At 41.4% G+C, this 19,341-nt stretch overlaps 2 protein-coding genes across 5 annotated transcripts in view; both read right to left on the bottom strand.

The window, feature by feature from the left end:
- LOC137301416 (carotenoid-cleaving dioxygenase, mitochondrial-like) overlaps positions 1-4,642 on the bottom strand; it is a 51,204-nt gene extending 46,562 nt beyond the window's left edge. Inside the window, exons 1-2 of the mRNA XM_067970908.1 lie at positions 4,624-4,642; positions 2,454-2,541 (exon numbers count right to left, since the gene is read on the bottom strand). The gene's annotated coding sequence lies outside the window, so the exon portion shown is untranslated. The remainder of the gene's footprint in view (positions 1-2,453; positions 2,542-4,623) is intronic.
- Positions 2,571-19,341, bottom strand: part of gkup (glucuronokinase with putative uridyl pyrophosphorylase) — a 38,298-nt gene continuing 21,527 nt past the window's right edge. Inside the window, exons 13-24 of one of the 4 annotated variants that reach the window (XM_067970904.1) lie at positions 19,000-19,060; positions 17,277-17,293; positions 14,815-14,872; positions 14,055-14,147; positions 12,938-12,998; positions 10,539-10,652; positions 9,075-9,132; positions 7,585-7,653; positions 6,778-6,841; positions 6,010-6,081; positions 5,659-5,690; positions 2,571-4,690 (exon numbers count right to left, since the gene is read on the bottom strand). In XM_067970904.1, coding sequence (XP_067827005.1) covers positions 4,669-4,690; positions 5,659-5,690; positions 6,010-6,081; positions 6,778-6,841; positions 7,585-7,653; positions 9,075-9,132; positions 10,539-10,652; positions 12,938-12,998; positions 14,055-14,147; positions 14,815-14,872; positions 17,277-17,293; positions 19,000-19,060 — 721 coding nt within the window. In that variant the 3' untranslated portion in view covers positions 2,571-4,668. The other 3 variants (XM_067970905.1, XM_067970903.1, XM_067970906.1) reach the window with 3 other exon arrangements.

Below are 19,341 nucleotides of genomic sequence, written 5' to 3'. Positions count from 1 at the left end.
AAAGATAAGGGGGATCCACAAGAAACCAGGCCTAGAGGAGTAAGGGTTCTTAGTGTTGGGGGGGGGGGGGGGGTTGGTCATTGTAGATCTGGAAGAGATTACAGAGATAGGGAGAGATGAAGCCATGGAAGGATTTAAACACAAGGATGAAAAGTTTAAATGAGGTAATGGAGGGCCAGGATCCAATGTGGGTCAAAGAGCAACCCAAGCCATGGTGATCCTTACCCCTATCAAGCCCTCTTGACCAGGTTTGGAGTGGACAAAAGGTTACAAAACCTTTGTAACCACCATCCAAATCACTGCAAAGCTTCACATGCATTTTGGTTCAGATTTTTTGCTTTCAATTATTTCCAATGTGCACAAGGACCCATTCAAAATAAAAACAGACGGCAATCACAGCCCTTCTTTTCCAGCTTGCCTCAGGAGCAGGGAACGTTACTTCCAGTTGGTGAGAGGCGACGGCGCGCTGGTCTCCCACCTTCCAGCGCCAAAACGGGAGCGGCACCGAACAGCGGCGCGCACGCGCACTCCCCACCACACGAGCGGGAATTCAAATCTAACTGTCGCCGCACGTGCAAGGGCAGGGCCACACCGCATGCGCGGAATTAAAACCACACCCCCCCCCCCCCCCCCCCCCCACCTCGCGACTTCTAGGGAGACGAGGCGATTTTTGTGATGTGCAATCGGCGCCATCTTGGTGAGGGTAAGAATGGCGTTCAATGGTAGCGACCCATGTTATGTAGGTTGTTCTGTGGTGTCGATATGTTATCTGCACTTTTTATTTCTTACACAATCTTTCTGATTCACTTGGGAAAAAAAAGTTACGCTCCAATGCTTTTGAGCAATAGTGCTATTACATCGCCTTACATCGAGTCTACAGCACAGAAACAGGCCATTCGGCCCAAATGGTCTGTGACCCCATTTATATTCCACAGGAGCCTCCTTCCCCCCTACTCCATTCAACCCTTTCAGCATACCCTTCTAATCCTTTCTCCCTCATGTACTTATCTAGCTTCCCCTTAAATGCACCTATGCTATTTGCCTCAACTATTCCTTGTGGTGGTGCATTCCACATTCTTACCACTCTTTGGATAAAGAAGTTTCTCCTGAATTTCCTGTTATCGCCATATAACAATTGATTTTAATTCAACGTCACTAGTGCACTTTTTATTTCAGCACTTTCAATATTTTTTTGTGTGTGCATCCCCCTGGCCTTTCCATCCCACCATTGGTAACAGCAGCGCTTTCAGCCGCCTGGGTGCAACTCCTTAGAAATAACTGCAGATGGTGGAAATCTGAAAATAAAAACAAGGTAACTGGAAATATCAGAAAGTCGGGCAGCATCTGTGGAAAAACTGGAGTCCATTCTCAGGACTAAACCTAAATTCTAAATTGAGCAGTGTCAATAGAGCGGTGTAGAGCCTGTTGTAGTGTCAATAATCATTGTGACATCAATCGTGTCGGTTGGACATGTTGTCAATAGTCACTCCATTGGTGCAAGGTGGCTGTAATGTCAATAGTCATTGTGATGCTATTGTTGATGTAGGTCAGCCACATTGTCAATAGTCACTCCCTATTCTTACTTTTCTGCCTTTCTCTTTTTCTCTTCACAGCCCTCCTACCCGTAAGATTTCTGTTGTGTTTTCCTTTCTTTAACTGGAGAGAAAGGGATTGTCATTTTAAAAGAAGACGTGGATGCTGGGATTGCCCTGCCTCTTATCGGTTTCTGTGACCTCGTAGGGTGACTGGCGCTTCATAAATTTCGCTATTACGGTCACCTGGTGCAGAGGGAAGTTGGAGGACCTTCTTGTGGGTCTTCTCCTGGGCCTGGTCAAGACGACAATTTACAAGCATGGAGGGAGGTGGTTGTTCTGGTTTCCTACCTCTCTTCCATGGTATCTTCCGTGGCCTTGAAGAGGGAGCATGTGATGTCCACCGGTATGCTTGAGGCCTTCTGCGACCGGTGGGTACCACAGAGAATAATGTGTCCTATAGACACTGGGAATAACATCATGAGTTAGTTGGTGAGGTTCCTTTTGGTTTTGTTGGGACTTGGTTGCTTACTTTAGCATTTTTTAGTTTGATTGGATCATATGCTTATTGTATTAGTAGTGCCCTTAAAGGGGCACTTGTGATGCTGACTATTGTCAGGTGACACTCGGGCAACTCAGTGTCACCCTTATTGGTCTAATTAAAATAGGCCCTGCCGCCATGGCATACTCTTGCTTTCTCTCACTGCTTTATGGAAGACATTATGGAAAATACCACGAGTTACAATTTTGAACCTTTGCTCATGATCTGACAGCTAAGTCTGCTGGCAATGGTATCCCTCATGGAATAGATATGGTTTGCGGAAGGAATGATAAAGAGAAGAAAAGCACTGTTACGATTCAGGCGCTCTCGCAACAATTCAGCTAACTCAGCACAGAATGGGGATTGAAGCTCAGACCTACCTGGTTGTACATTTCAGTACCTGACCGGGCAGTGCATTGAGGAAGAGGAAGCTTGAACATTTCCTATATTTTGGCAATCTTCCATTTGCTATGGGTTAGAAAAAATACAGGAGGAACTAATTTGACACATGTATTCAGTATGATTCAGCATACAATATCCATACATTTATTTATGTATCATAATTGAGGTGGGCAATTTAAAATTCTGACATTTCAAGTGTGAAGCAAAGGCAGCTTTTTGACAGACTATGTAAAAAGTTTCAGGTAGTTGTATTTTTTCTCATGTAATTAAAAAATACGTTTAAATCCATCATAGAGAAACTAATTGATCAATCAGCACCTCAACATAATTATACCAGATATATTGATGCATAAGAGGAGAACAAGTACCATAAAATAAAGATATGCAATCTCTCTATCTTTCATTATTAAGACCACATGAGAGCAATATGCACATAATATCACAGTATTGTCAATGCATTATGGGAACTCTTTTATAGATGTGCAAACCTAGAACTTATTGGGGTAGATTTTGACTTTTGGATGGCGGAGTGCGCTGGTCGTCCAAACATTCCACAAGCGAAGAGGTCCCTGCGATTTTGGCATTTAAATTTGGCAGGTGAGCTGATGGGCACCAAACAGGCGTCCCGACGCAGTTTGCCGGATTGAAGCCTGAAAATCGGACCGGAGCTGTTGCCAGATAAGCAAATTGCTTGGGAGGGGTGGGGTCGCGATCACGGAGGGTGTGGGTCCCGGAGCAGCACAACCTCTGCAGCATACCATGACAGTTTGTTTGCCACATACAAAGAAAACAATTAGTGGAAACTTTAGGGAAGCTTGATGAATCGTCACACTCTGTCAGATAACGTATTTGGAGTACTAACTGGAACCTGAGTTTAAAATCCAGACTGGCGTGATTCACATTCTTGACTTCCCTTCCAGAATTAAGTTTGCTAGTCTTTGTCTTTTCTATAGGAGGGAATTAATGAATGTTTGTTGAAGTTTTGTTTTATATACATGGAAGGTTACAATGTACTAGCAGTAGAATTTACAGGTAAATCAATGGCAAGTACATTTTTGACAAATTTAAAGTGCTGCTGCAATTATTAGACTCAAAGAATGAAGGGAAGCACCCTGTCAAATTTACATTCTGTATTGACAAAGCAGAGGCCCTGAAGTGATTTCCAATCTTTGTAATCTGATGACTGTCATCTGAACCCTGTTATGTTGTAGCCTTATAATCACTCTACTACTCCGTTCTCTGTGTAACTCATGAAACTAATGGAAAGGGGAGAGGGAATCTTAGTGCCAAGTAGGGATACTTTGTTTAAAGCTAGTGCTGTTAAATCAATTATTTGTGAAAGGGATACCAGCAAGAGGTGCTCATAATTAGTAAGATATATGTAGTCAGCCTCAGAAAAAAAGCATATGATTTAAATACAAACATTCCCCCTTCCTCTCAATTTAGTGTTATATTTCAGAGTGCATGGCAGATGGACATTTTTGATGTTAAGTCCTTCTTTCCCCCCTTTCCTTTGCTGTACAGGTCTTTTCAGGCTACGCAATCCCAGGAGCCAATCAACCTGCTCCCAGGCCTACACCAAAGCACCTCTTAAATAGGCAAACAGAATAGCAGCCAACAACTCTCCCTTCGGTTTTCCTTTCCATGTGAGTGATGCACCTGGGCTACATTCTGCAGTAGAGGGAATCGCTAGATTAGATATGGATTCCTTGAACACAGCCATCCAGAGCACAGGCTGGAGCATTATCTGTTCCTATGTACATGTAGCACTTGCCACTGTCGGAGCTGGAGAGCAGTGAGTGAATGAGTCAGCAAGAAAGCAGAGACTGAGCCAGAAAAGGCTTAAGTAAAGCCTGACTTCTGCTCTGAATAAATCAGAGAGGCAAAAAATGTTCAATCCTTTACCAAAGCAACATGGCTCAGATTGGGAACTCAACTAAGTGGAAGGAGGGTTGATCTTGCATCCTTGCACTCCACAGTACCATATGTTGGTGCTCCAATGTCCTGCACCAGATGAGAGACACTGGACATCTAAAAATGGGTGTCGTCATCATCTATTTTGTTTTACTTTACCTGAATGTAACACAAGCATGTTTTTTCCTCTTTGCATGTTAAGCATAGTGAAAACCTGTCTAACAATTAACCCACATTTGATGCGGCAAGAATTCCTGGCGATTTTATCCCTCTGAACAGTCACTGGTAGATGGTACTAGACCTGTAGCGAATATTGCATATGAATACAGCAGTTTATATACTCATTACCTCACAAATTAAGTTGCTTTTTATGTTTTTTCTTGCACAATATAGTATTGTGTGATTACCCAGAAATATCTAGATTTTGATAGATATAGAAACACACAGATTCTGCCAATCAATCTGTATAGCTCCTTTGCAAACAAGCATCTGTGTGTTAGAATTGCGCTTTGCAGGAAAAATTGAATAAAGTAACAGAGAATACACATCGTATCTAAATTCCTATTACTGCCTGCAGAGGTTACCTTACCTACAGAAGCTGTATTTTGCAACGATACTGGGGTAACCTGTGCTGCACTTCAATACTAAAGAAATCTTCAAATGATTTTTGCAGTGACAAGTATAGATTGATACTAGACAGTCCTTGTTTCGTTACAGTATATCAAACTGGATTTATTCGTCATTATAATCTATTAAATTTTGAGGTAGCAGTTTTAAAAAAATAATTACATGATTAACTGGAGCCAGTATCTTGTATTTGGGGTTTGGGAATACCAAACAAAAATACTCACCTGTGTCACTATTAGCAACTGAGCAAATCAGTCTGATGGATCGTTAACAGGCTTTTATGAAATTGGGAAATTGTATACTAGTTACTATGACGTATGTTTGTGTCATTTCTCGGTTGTCTGAACATTACACCAGCATCAGGCAGCCATGAATAATAATCCATTGCAAAATAAAATATTTTCCAAAATACTAAGCTAATAGCATTTAAAAGAATTGTACCAATTATAGTAGTTTTCTTCAGTTTTCTAATTCAAGCCTAAAGGAATCATTTTTTCATTGCATTTGTTCATTTAAACCTAATTTCCCACTAATTTTGCTATTCACAATTAATACTATCATTATCAATAAGTAGAAATTTTCTTCTGTCATTTCTTGAATAAAATTCAAGGATCATATGGAACAACATCACAGATAACAAACCCAGCTTCCTGGAACGCCTTCTTTAACGCGACCTAGAAAGAATATGGAAATCCATGTCAGTAATATAATAAATCCAATTTAAGGAGACCTTCAGTAAAACAGGGTAATAATAAACAGAGACCAATAGCTGGCTAGGAGTTTGTTGCAAAACTAATCTAGTCAAGGGATTATGCTGCTACAAAAAAATAAACTCCCTGTTGATCCCATTGGCAGTTAACTGTTGCCTAAACTGGTGGTGCATGTGTGCTTCTAAATGCTCTCAAAGCAAAAGTGAGTTCAGTTCATTTCTCCTTTAACTCATAACCCCAGCAACTGATCCACCTCAATGCACAGAGAATTATTTGAACGTACCAGGTTGTCAGGATCTAGACAGAGACCAATCACTGCTCCCCCACTGCCAGGAAGCTTTACTACGGAACCAAACTGCAAGAAGTAACAGATACACAGGTGAATTTTTTCAGAAATCACTATGCTACACATCAAGCTTTTACAAAATCGTATCTAAAATTAAATAGGCAACTTAACGGAACATGTTAATTCTGACTGTTAATGAAATTGAAGGTATGTACTTATGTAAATTTTGCACCTTTCAAATAATAACATTTTAATGAGGGATTCATTAGTTCTTAAAATTTTCATCAGTACTATGTAATCTTGGAATCAATTTTTAAAGGGATGATTTTTATTTAATTTGTTTTTAAACATCCTAAAAAAAAAGTTCATTATTGTCCACTAAGTCACCAGAAAGCAGACTGTAAGTGAAGCTACAGTATGTATGTGACTGACACAAGTATAAAGTAGGTCTTCCATCTTTAATTATTCAGTCAGATTGTATGATCCACTTCCTTCAGTTTTCTTTATACCAATGTTTTTGAAATTTTAAATTATATTTAGCCAAAAAGAAAAGGAAATGCATCCCAATGTCACAACAATTCATCAAGTCTTGGACTTGAACTGGACGTAACACAGTTGTGACATTATCACTTGTTATGCAGCTGGTTCTGCACAGTGTTTAAATGCTTTATTACATTAGTATTCATGAACTATTGTTATATTTTAAAAAAACACATACAAAATAGAGATTTAAAAAGCCCTAAATGAAACTATTTTAAAGAATACCTTTCTGGCAAGATGCACCATCCTCAGATTTCCTTGGCCCAAACAAGCATCTGTGTATATGGACCTTAAACAAACAGAAAGCATTTGTACAGATGCTTGGAAAATTGAAGTATCATTATTTAATCCTTTCAGGACATTATATTTCCTAATCAAAATTAACAGTGGAACATATATTCCTTTCCCAAAATAGTCATCATTTTATTATATTCTCCTCCCTTTGTCTCTGTGTGCACTGAGCCAAGCAAGCTGCTAACTGGCCACAGGGACGTACATATGTGGGTGGTCCAGGAATGACTATCCCTACAGTTTTGCCTCCAAATCCATGGGCAAATCATGTGGCATTTGCAGCTGCCAAGAATGATTCGGCAAATCAGAAACTTGCTCTGTGGGGAATTCTGAGCGCAGTCACGTTCCACTATTCCATGGCTCATTTTGTAGGATTTCAACACGTTGCAAAATCTCTTTCTGAATAGTGTTACAATACTATAAACTAAGTGATGCTCTTTGTGTATGTTTATCGAATTGTACTATTTAATATGCAATACACCATATAATGCAGCTTCAAACAGCAAAATAAAAAATGTGCAATAGCTAGCAGGAGCCATGTAATATGAAAGTATTATCTATTATTGAAATATAGATTTCAATACTTTCCACGGGGGAAGGCTATCAGTTTAAACCTAAAACCAGAAACTTTCATGAGTATGTGCTATGAACTCCTGCCCATTAGAAAGTGAGCGAAGGCTACCTAAACATATCTCTTTTAAATCATATCTCTGAATGCCAGTTTTAAATACAAGATCTTACCTTCGTAGCTCAAAATTTCTGTTCATCAGTTCAGCAAGGTCAAACCAATTTCTAGACTCCATGGCAATCCTGTGCAAAGGGGAAAATATAATCCGTTTGACTGAGAGATATGTGATTTTTCTATAAACCTCATCAGTCAGGGCAGATACATTCATTGACATTCATAAGGTAATAGATAATCACCCTCAGGAGCTCTTGTTTTGACCACATTAATGGAAGCAACTATTTTGAACCAAAGAAGTTGCATCTAGCTGAGATAATGCTACTGGCCTGTGTATATGACCTTTACATTTTCAAATTGCTAAATGGGTAATAAAAGGTACAATATATTTTTTTTTAAAGTTTGACTTAATTTTAACCATGTCTACTGAACAATGTGGAGATAGAGTGCATCCAACACTTTGCATTTATATGGCACCTTTAAAGTAGAAAGGGACTTTACAGAGGGGGGAAGAAAGGATAGGAATAGCTAGGGAATAAGTATCGAGCCATGGAAGGCGAGAACATTTTTAAAGGTGGAGACAAAAGAAAAGAGGTGGAGGGGTTTAGGGATAGCGTTCCAGAGAGTAGTTACAAGGTCCGCCGCCAATTGGGGAACAAGGGGGGATGCACAAAAGGCCAGATCTGGAGGACAGAAGGTGCAGGATGGGATATGAGACTGGAGAAAGTTGCAGAGATAAGGTGGAGCAAATCAATGGAGAGATTTGAAGACTTTTTTTTACATTAAAGGCGCTATGTTAATGCAAGTTGTTATTATTGTAGTACCTTGAAGAAATATCTGTGGACTGTGGTAGTAATCTAAGGCTCAGCTCCTAGCATCTTATCCAGGTGTTAGACAAAGGTGGACTGGCCAACTCCAATGTCGATAGTTTCAGCAATGCTTATTCTTTGGTATCGCCTACTGAAGTCAGCATGCTACTTTCCTATCCTGGTCGAAAACAGCACGATCCTTATAGTCAACTCTATAAAAGGTGAATTGTCCTCTAATCACTCTGCTGCTGACCAGCCAGCCTTTCTTTAGTCATATGCCAATTTTGCCTTGTGTGAAATTTATATTTTTTGGATAGGTTCTTATTTGAGTAGAATGCACAATTTTGTGTTTTTCTCTACATATCGAAAGATGGTAAAGTACTGCATAAACTGCTCAAGTTTCCCATATTTTTAGGAAAAATTATTGGATGCATCAGCTTTGCATTACCTATCTCAGAATTTAAAAGAGATAGTACTATTAATCTAAGATACTTCCTCTCTAAATCTCACGCACACTGCAAAACGACTGGCACAGCCAATTCTGGCACTAATCTTACTACTATTACAGTGTTGAAAAGTTTAACTGGAAACGTCTTCTTATTTCCTCCGCTCTCCTCATTTATAATTAATGGAGGAAAATTCTACCCAACAGGTTTTAAGTTAACCTCATGAAATTACTATGTGTAGAATTTTCATACTTAATTGCTAAAATTATGCAACTCTTCTCAAAGCTCACTTACTTTGCCAGATCAGTGAGTTCTGCAAAGGTTTTCATTGCTGCCACAACATCAGAATCACCTTAAAGGTAAAAAGGACTCACTGTATATTACAATTGATTAGCAATATAGCAATGTATATCGTATTAAAGACACAATAGCAACAATAGTGAATTTGATCCAAACTGCCCGTCAGCGCTTAGCTAGTGAGAACTAAACTGAAAGAGTTAGAATGAATCTTACTTGTGAACAAAGTGGTCCAATGCTACCCTACATGGTGGAATGATGGAGTGGTAGAATGTGGGTTCATGCTCACAATTTCCCTCAGAATGGCCATCCAGACTTAGGTCTGAGGAGAAGACAAAGGCGGCAAAATCCTCCTTGCAGGAGGGTAGGTAAATGGGAGGGCAAAGAGCTTTGAATGGAATTGGAACAGGCCTTGAGCACCTTAACAGCCTCTGGTAAGGGAGAACTGAAACTCAGATCTCAAGGGGTGGATTTAAACAACAAAACGGGGTTCCTGCAAACTTCCACCAAGGTCATGGCAGCAGAGTGGGAAATCCAGCCCCTTAGATTCAGAGATTTGACTTTTATACCAAAGCTATTAAAAAGGATAGCTCAAAAGGATCCCCATTTCATGTACACTGAGGCAGTGAGTGTGAATTCACTGCAAGCACTCAAACGGGATCAAGACATGTTCCTCCAAATGGCAAACATCTCTATATATAGACGGTAGGTGAGTCATTAGGGGTTGTGTCGCCAAGTCACCATGGACTCCTGGAACTTACCCTTGGGAGTCAGAGAGGAACTTCCCAGAGTTTTGTTTTCTAAATTGGTCTAGGATTTTTTTCTCCCCTTTTCTAAATTACAACAGTGATTACACTTCAAAAGTACTTAATTGGCTGTAAAGCACTTTAGGACGTCCTGAGGTTGTGACAGGCGCTATATAAACGCGTCTTTCTTTCTTTGCCAGGAGATGGCATGGGGGTGGGAGGTCGAGGTGATATCAGGGTACAGAATGGGTTCAATGGACCACCTAGTCTTTCCCTGTCCTTTTTCATACATTCGTATGTAAGGGCACCGAATCGTGCCTAGCTGTTCACAGTTAGCACTGTTCTGGTTTTGTCTCTTGAAGAGACACAATATTTGCCTTTGCTGGGATACCCTTTCACACAAATGAAATTACTGCAGGCATTTCTCCCCACGTACACTTTGTAACAAAAGCAAATGGTTAACAACAATAACAACAACTTGCATTTATATAGCGCCTTTAATGTAGTAAAACCTCCCAAGGCGCTTCACTGGAGCCTTATCAAACATAAGTTTTCCATAAGTAAACAGAAACTGGAATTACGTACCCGCCATGATATCACATTCTCTTGTGTATTTACTGGTGGGATTAAGGTCAATACTCTATTCTATGGTGCTTGTGTCTAATAAAGCAAATAAAATCACTTTAATCTTCTGTCAGCACTGGTCGTTACTAACCGTTGAGCCATCTCTGTCGCACGTTACTATGAATCTTTCCAGAATCACTTGGGTCTCCCATATAAGCAAGCCAGAAGTGTGGTGAACAGCTTACATCCATATTAACATAGCATCCTACAAGTAGAGAAGAGAAAATAAACGATATCAAGCACATCAAAAGGTAAAGAACCTAACCAAATCTGTGATCTCCACCACCTAGAAGGCCAAGGGCAGCAGGTGTACGGGAATAGCATGACCTCCAAGAACCCCTCCATCACACAACATCCTGACCTGGACTTACATCGTCATTCCTTCATCGTCACTGGGTCAAAATCCTACAACTCCCTACCTAGCAGCACTGTGTGAGAAACTTCACCACACGGATTGCAGCGGTTCAAGACAAAAGCCCACCAGCACCTTCTCAAGGGCAACTAGGGATGGGCAGTAAATGCCAGCCTTGCCAGCGTCACCCATATCCCAGTGAATAAAAAGAAATAATGAGCTTACTGGAATGATTAATCGGACGCTTGATTTCTGGAGACATTAAAGAAGAATGTGTTCCCTTTGCTATGACTGGACTGTTTTGCCATTGCGTTCTACTATTGTTGCTAGATACAAGGAGGAATGGTGGGACTTTAGGAAAAGGTCATTCTATGTGGTGCTGCTCTGTGATGTGACAATGGGGATTTATGCTTCAGTGATGGTGTCCCAAATAAACTTCCTGTGAAGTTCTCTTGCTGCTGTTGCATTTGCACCTGCTGCATCCTCTTTATGGGCCTGATTTTCGGCCTCAAGTCTGTCAACATCTGCCTCTCCTTCCTCCTCTGGGATTCTAACTGTTGGCCTATTTGGAGAGCAAAACTATTTAGTACACAATGGGTGACTATAATTCATGAGACAGTGTTAGGAGGAGACTGTAGGGCACCCCTTTCAGCATAACTAATTTGCTCACATTCCAGTTCTGATGTGTGACTCATTATAACGCTCCTCTGCGACAGTGCTAGCCTAACACGGTGGTGTCACGAGCCATGAGAGGAGTGGGTATACTTTGTCTCCAAAGAGCCATCCTGACTCTTGCCCTTGGTTTAAAAAAGCTGCAGGATAAAATAATCAGGGCGGCTCCCAGCATACTTTCCATTCACAAGCAGCACTAGGTACTTGTAATTGCATAGTAATTGTACGTCCAGAGAGTGAAATCCATTCTGTTACATAATATTAAGGGTTGACAAACAGGGCGTGTATAGCTCAGGGGTGATTTGATCGAGGTTTATAAAATAACGAAGTTGACTAGATTATGTTCATGTGGACCAATTATTTCTACTGAATAGCTTAGGGAGGACCAGGGGGTCATGCTTACAAGTTATGTAAGGGCAGGACTAGATTGGATGTTAGGCGGTTCTTCCTTTCCCAGAGAATAGTGGACCTGCGGTGCAGGCTGCCGGCTCGTGCGGTGGACGCTGAATTCCTTCAAGCGAGAGCTGGACCTGTTTCTGGCAGGGACGGAGATCCTCTCATACAAGAGGTAGGTATCCTGTAACGTAAATCAGGGCCAATGTGATCTCCTGGACTAGTTTTGATCGCCTAAGAGGAGTGGAATTTTCCATAACTGGCCTGGACTTTTATTTGTTTTTTGTTTGCCTCTCCCAGGAGATTACTTGGTGGGGTGGGGTGTGTCTGTATTATGATGCACAAGGAATTATAACTATATGGGACAGGCTAGATGGACCAGTGGGTCTTTTCCTGTCCATCATTTTTGCATGTTCGTTATGTACCTGAGCACAGTTGATTGCCCAAAGAATCCTGGGAAATCCTGCAATGTAGAAGTTTATAGCTATAACACATTCATTGATTTGTCTGGGACCATGGTCAAATTTGATGAATTATGCAGCCCTGGAAAACAGGGCATTAGTGGCTTCCTGATGCAAGTAGGGACAGAAAATTGACTTATGTGGCAGAAGTCTCTAGTGGTTCTCCCTGCAATGAGTCGGTCACAAAAGAGCTAAGATTTGTGACCTTCTCCACAAGTGTGACCGTGGTCTTTGCTCTTGCGCTGGTCTGGAGTTCCAGCTGCAGCAATGAGCAAAGGTCCTCCAGAGCTTCTGGGCTGCATCACAAAATGAGATTGAAGTCATCAATCTTTTGTGCATCCCAACTCTTGGTTGATGAATGACGTGAGTGATCAGAGAATGACTCAAGGCGGAGATGGATCTAAAGAATAAGATTAGAAACTGGTAGCAGGGAAGGGATGGAGAAATTATAAAAATATCTAAAGCTCCTTCACATAAATGGAACACAGCCACACTGCCAGAGGTAATGCTTTTTCAATGGTAAGTCAAGAACGATTGTAGCATAAAAGCATGATTTTACAGATTCTGTGATGGTGCATAGACAAATCCATTCATTTTCAAACACTCCCTTACCATAACCTTGTTTTTCCATGAGTTCCTTGCTGAAATCCATGTAAACAAGCCCCTCATAAACCTAAATTCAGATAAAAGTTTCATTTTTGGGCCATTTTGGCAGAGACATTTTAAGCAATACACACAACCTAAACCCAATGTACATTGTATTTCTGTTATATTCACTGACACTGTAACTTAAACTGAAATGTCTCAAAGTGCTTCAACATACAAAAGATAACTTTGAAGTGCATTGACTCTTGTTATGAAGGCAAATGCACTAGCCACTTTGAACACAGCAAGGTCTCACAAACAGCAATAAGAAAAATGAACAATTAACCTATTTTTGGTGGTGTTTGTTGAGGTAAGAATGTCGGCCAGGACACTGGGAGAACTCCCTGTACTTCTTTCAAGAGTAGCCCTGGTACTCACCTGAAGTTGCTGCCGACGAAACAGATGGCCCGAAATTCATTTGAGCAGAAGCTCGCCCTAACTATTTAGATAAGGCCCAAAGCCCAATTTTGGGCCAGCCTCGGGCCTCCTGGTTCGGAGGCGTGTTGCTGCCACATCAGGCGCCGAAAAATTTGTACCCCTGGCTGTCTGAATGATGTCATCACAGCCTAATTTTAATATGATGGTCCCTTTTTAATAAAGAAAAAAGACTTGTATTTATACAACACCTTCATGACCTCAAGATGTCCCAAAGCACTTTACAGCCAATTAAGTACTTTTGAAGCAGTCACTGTTGTAATGTAAAATCGCAGCTGCCAATTTGCGCACAGCAAGGTCCCACAAACAGTAATGGGATAAGTGACCAGATAATCTGTTCTAGTGATATTGGTGGAGGGATAAATATTGGCCAGGACACCAGAGAGAATTCCCCTGCTCTTCTTCGAATAGTGCCATGGAATCGTTTACGTCCACCTGAGAGTGCAGACGGGGCTTTGATTTAACGTCTCATCCAAAAGACGGATAGAACAATCTGACGACTGCAAAAATCAGCCAAGGATGGGACTGCCTATTGCCCGCTCATTCTATCCCACGATCTTCTGACTCAGAATTGAATGCTACCAACCAAGATAAATAATTTGAATTTCATTCACTTCAATCCATTGTATTTATGATATTTTAACTGTACCTGGACCACTCGATCCTGGAGTCCTGCTGTAATAACTAGCTCTTCGGTCTCTACATTCAGAATGAAGTTCGCCCTGAGTGGCTTTGGCAAATCCTGTCAAAGAAACTAAATTAGTCTCAAAGACTGAAAGATGGGATTGTTAAATCTTTATTCCATTAAGATACTTTGTGAACTATCTGTGCACTAGTTTCCCTTGTTCCTTCTATCTACCCTAGAACAGATATTTAGTGAAGGGACTGTGTGGTACAGCAGGTTGGTGCATTGTGCTCTGTGACCAGGGTTCAAATCCAGCCTAGGCTAATGGGGTAAAGGTCTCCCAGAGTAACATTGATTCCTTAATGTCTAGGTTCACACGTGAATATTAGCTTTTTGGCTGAGACACTGGAGGGCGATCGGTGCCTATGGAACTAGAAGGTAAATTTACAACATGCGTGCTCCCGTACACCAGGAGTGCACATCAGAAAGCGGTGTGTGTACAGCCCACAGCCTTCTGTCTATTCATTTTAACGGAAGCAAAATGATGGAATGTGCACACAATTGCTTGATATGCCCTCTCAGTGGACAATGGCTTAGCATGGTAATTGTGCAAGTGGAAAATTTGCCCTCATGCTCCATCAAGAAGTCAGTGCCTTCAAGTGAGGAGGGAAAATTGGCAAGTGAAAAAAAAGTCCATGAAATTACTCTAGTCGGCCTTCCATTCTGGCGCTGTAAAACTATTGAAGAAGAAAAAAATAAAAGCCAGCACATAATGATTACTCACGTCATCAATTAAATCATAGAATTTCATCAAGCACTTAAGTGTGGCCGACACAATAGCACTGTAAAAAGAAAAATCACATTGTAAACAGAAGATGTAAAATTGAGACTATTTCATAACTCTACCAATATATTCAGGACGTGGGGATTTTGCAATAGATGTGAACTACATGTAATGTAACATGCTTTTTTACCATTGAGAAACTGAGTTGAAAGCACAAGACCCATAGTGCAGGAGGCACTCGAGGTTGGAAAGAGTAGGACAGAAGGTGAGCTAGATGACACCAAGCTTGGGTTTTAAAAAGTCTGTACATTGTAGAAGGACAGAGAGTTAAGGGACTCCAGAGTGTTGGGGTGCTGGGAAAGATTCCGTGAAGAGGAACAGATGGTACAATGTATCTTCATTTCAACACTGCGGGAATAGAGAGAAGGAAGACTGTGTAAAAGAAAGATTTACATTTATATTGCGCCTTTCACTTTGCAGTGGCTATACTGGCTGCAATGTAGCCACTGTTATAACGTAGGAAACATGACAGCCAATTTGCACACAGCAAGATAATCTGTTTTTGTGATGTTGGTTGAGGGATAAATATTGGCTAGGACACCTGGGAAAACTCCCCTGCTCGCCTTCAAAAGAGTGCCATGGAATCTTTTAAGTCCACCTGAGAGGGCAGACAGGGCCTTGGTTTAACATCTCATCCGAAAGACAGCACAGCACTCCCTTAATACTGCAATGGAGTGTCCGCCTAAATTTTGTACTCAATTCTCTGGAGTGAGACTTGAACCCACAACCTACTGACTCAGAGGCGAGAGTGCTACCAAGTGAGCCATGGTGCACACACACTATATGATGTGAACTGATTAAACACAGGCTTGCATCCACTATCCTAGCTCCCAGTGACCCATAAAAGAGGGAACCAAGCTGAGTCAAGTTGTTTGTGGAGGAAAGGGGGAAGATAAATAAATCAGAAGGGACATCAATATGAGAGGCTCATACTCAGGGGGCCGATATAGAGCACCACTGACAGAGGCTTGTGAGCAGTTAGACTACATGCTACACTGGTCTGAGATATATACCTGACACAAAAGAGGAGACCAAATAAAAGTTTGAACTTTTAAAATAAAGTTCTGCCAATTATGATTAACTTTACCAGGGAGACAAGAAGAAAATAAAGATTAAGTGCCAAAAAAAAAAGAGTTTCATCTGTCTAAACTAGCACAAGGGCTCCAGGGGTAACAGCTGCTTCTCAAATAAATACTGAAGACTTTGAATCGAAGAATTTCTGAGGTTTAAGTCATAATATGTCAAGGTTGTGATGAATAGTGACAGTGTTGAGGCATGTTTGAGCAGTATAAGATATAACTGCTCTGAACTTTCCCAAGTGAGCTGGCTGATCCTTTCTGATTCTCCCCATTGTGAGGAAGTCAGGCAAATGCAAAACACAACTATAACTTGAATTTGGGTCTCACCGAGAGGTCAAATCTTTTGTTTTGTAGCAGACAGGCAAGCTTATAAACAGCATAATTACTACCAATGATTTTCTTAGTGTTAGCAGCACATCCACACTGACCTACATTAGCACCTCGTCCCCCACTGAATCAAATTTAAAATAGTCATCTTTGTCAAATCCCTCCACGACTTTGCTGTATTCACGCTCCTCCAGCCTTATTATCTCCCCTCGCGCCTTTATAACTATCAGATAAGACTGGACAAGCCGGGGCTCTTTACTCTGAAAAAGAGAAGGCTGAGGGGTGACCTGATAGAGGTCTTTAAAATTATGATGGGGTTTAATAGGGAAGACGTTGAGAAGATATTTCCACTTGTGGGAGAGTCCAAACCTAGTGGCCATAAATATAAGTTATTCACTAATAAATCCAATAGGGAATTCAGGAGAAACTTCTTTACCCAAGAGTGGTTAGAATGTGGAACTTACTACCACGTGGAATAGTTGAGGTGAATAGCATAGATGCATTTAATGATAAGCTAAATAAGTACGAGGGAGAAAGGAATAGAAGGATATGCAGATAGGGTGAGATGAAGTAGGGTGGGAGGAGGCTCATGTGGAGCATAAACACCATCATTTAGCCGAATGGTCTGTTTCTGTGCTGTAATTCTATGAATACATGTAATAAATATTCTAAAAACTCAAAATGGAAAATATAGGAGAGAAAGAGAAAATAGGAAAGAAAGTGCAGACAAGCAGAGCAGGTGTTTCTATCATTAATCTATGATTACCTTATAGTGTATATTTTATTAGTACCACAGTAACAAGCTACTCTTGACATTTCGGTAGCATTGCTGCGATGCTATCAGAAGATCTAACAGTGGCACAGTCTGTACTTTACACACATTGGCTGAGGGGAAGAGTTCCTGAGCAGTGGCATCAGTCTAAGGATTTAGACGACATACAACAATGCTTACTAAAAGAAATATATAAGCCAATGAATTTGCTTAAAAACACCAACCTGCTTCCAGCAAGGCCCTGTAGAAAGACAAAGTCACAGAGAAAATTAGAAAAATTAGCATCCCAAAGCTACGCTGAAAATACTCCCAACATGATCACCCCAATAGTTCACCAATTTATGGAGTAAGCAGTTGAGCCACACAGACCAGGATCACCAGTTTGTCCCTCATTTACTTGTCTCCTTTACCATCCACATGCTCCTGCTCAACTCCAGCCACCCGACCCTCCAACTACCTCACCAGCAAGAAAACAACAACTTGCATTTATATAGAAAGACATCCCCTGGCGCTTTAGAGAAACATAATCAGAAATAAATGGATGCCGAGCCAAAGAACAAGATAGTAGGAGGGGCATCCGAAAGCTTGGTCAAAGAGTTGGGTTTCAAGGAGGAGAGGGAGGTGGAGGTGCTTAGATTCCAAAGCATGGAGCCTAGGCAGCAGAAGACCCGGCTGCCAATGGTGGAGCAAAGGGAGAGGGAGGTGTACAAAAGGCCGTTCGGAGAAGTGGAAAGTTTGGGGGGTTTAGGACTGGAAGAAGTTACTGAGATAGGGAGGGGTAAAGCATTTTAGTTTTAGTGAAGATTTAAACACGAAGATGAGAATTTTAAATTGAAGGTTTTGAGGGACAGTGAGCCACTGTAGGTCTGCGAGGACAGGGGTGATGGGTGAGCGGGACTTGGTGCGGCATAGGATATGGGCAACAGAGTTTTGGATCAGCTAAAGTTTACGGAGGGTGGAGGATGGGATGCCAGCCAAGAGAGCATTGGAATAGTCGAATCTGGAGGTGACAAAGACACGGACGAGTGTTTCAGCAATGCTGAGGCGGGGAGGAGGCGGGCGATGTTACTGAGGTGGAAGTAGGGCGTCTTTATGATCAAGAGGGTGTGTGGTCAGGAGTTCAGCTTGGTGTCAAATAGGATGCTGAGATTGCGACCAGTCTGGTTCAGCCTGAGATAATGGCCAGGGAGGGGATGGAATCGGTGGCAAATGTATGGAGCTTGTAGCGGGGGTCGAAAACATACGAACATACAAAATTGACAGTCAGGAAAAGACCAGCTGGTCTCCATAGGGCCTGATCACTGACCACACCTCAGTCTGATTGTCGGGGTGCTTTTTTGCCCTCCTCTTCTTCCGATGCTTCAGCAGCAGTCCTGCCACGGCACTGCTTACCCCAGCAACGGCAGGGTCCCTCGAGCTGTCGGGCATCCCACCCTTCAGCCCAGGAAAATGAGTCGGGGTCACGGTGAGGGTGGAAGTCCTGATCCATCCCTCCTCCAACGGCAGGGGGGAAAATCCTGCACCGATTGTCCAGATTCACATGAAGAATGGCCAATGGGCGAGTCATAAGAAATGCCTCCTTAATAAGCTTTTGAGGGTAGAAGCACATTCTAACCAGCATGTGTAAATGCTGCAGCACACTCATAGGATTACACAGAATTTACAGCACAGAAACAGGCCGTTCGTCCCGACAGGTCTATGCCGATGGTTATGCTCCGCACGAGCCTCCTTCCACCCTACTTTATCTCACCCTATCAGCATATCTTTCTGTTACACATTCACCACTCAGTTACATGTCTGCAGTCACTACTGAATGCAGTCTTCTCAATCTAGTACGCCAGTGTTAAGTCCAAGTCCTGCCTTGACCTAAATATTTGGTAATTCCTTCACTTCAAAACAAGAATATTAAATATCACCATATCTGAATTTGCTCATGAATGTACTTACCACCTGCCTTGGTATATTAGTGTCATATTTCAGGGTGAAGTTTCGTTTGGCCAAGGCGATTCTGCAAATAAGAACAATCAAGTTTGTTAAAACAATAGATTTAATTGAACTGCAGAAAAAATATAGAGTGTGCCTCTTCAAATCAATAGAAGAATTTTATCTCCTTGAAAAAAAATTAAGCTTGATTTGACATAACAGATCTCCCTAGATTTTCACTGATAGAACAAAAAGGTTAGGGTAAAATATATACCCTTAGACCGTCAGTTAATTTTGTGATCATTATCCCAGCAAAATGTCAAAGTGTGTTAGATATTAGTATCAGTGAAAGCATTGTGCTGACTT

This window comes from Heptranchias perlo, chromosome 33 (genome assembly GCF_035084215.1).
Source record: "Heptranchias perlo isolate sHepPer1 chromosome 33, sHepPer1.hap1, whole genome shotgun sequence".
Classification (NCBI taxonomy): Eukaryota; Metazoa; Chordata; class Chondrichthyes; order Hexanchiformes; family Hexanchidae; genus Heptranchias; species Heptranchias perlo.
This window is presented reverse-complemented; position numbering and strand designations above follow the sequence as displayed.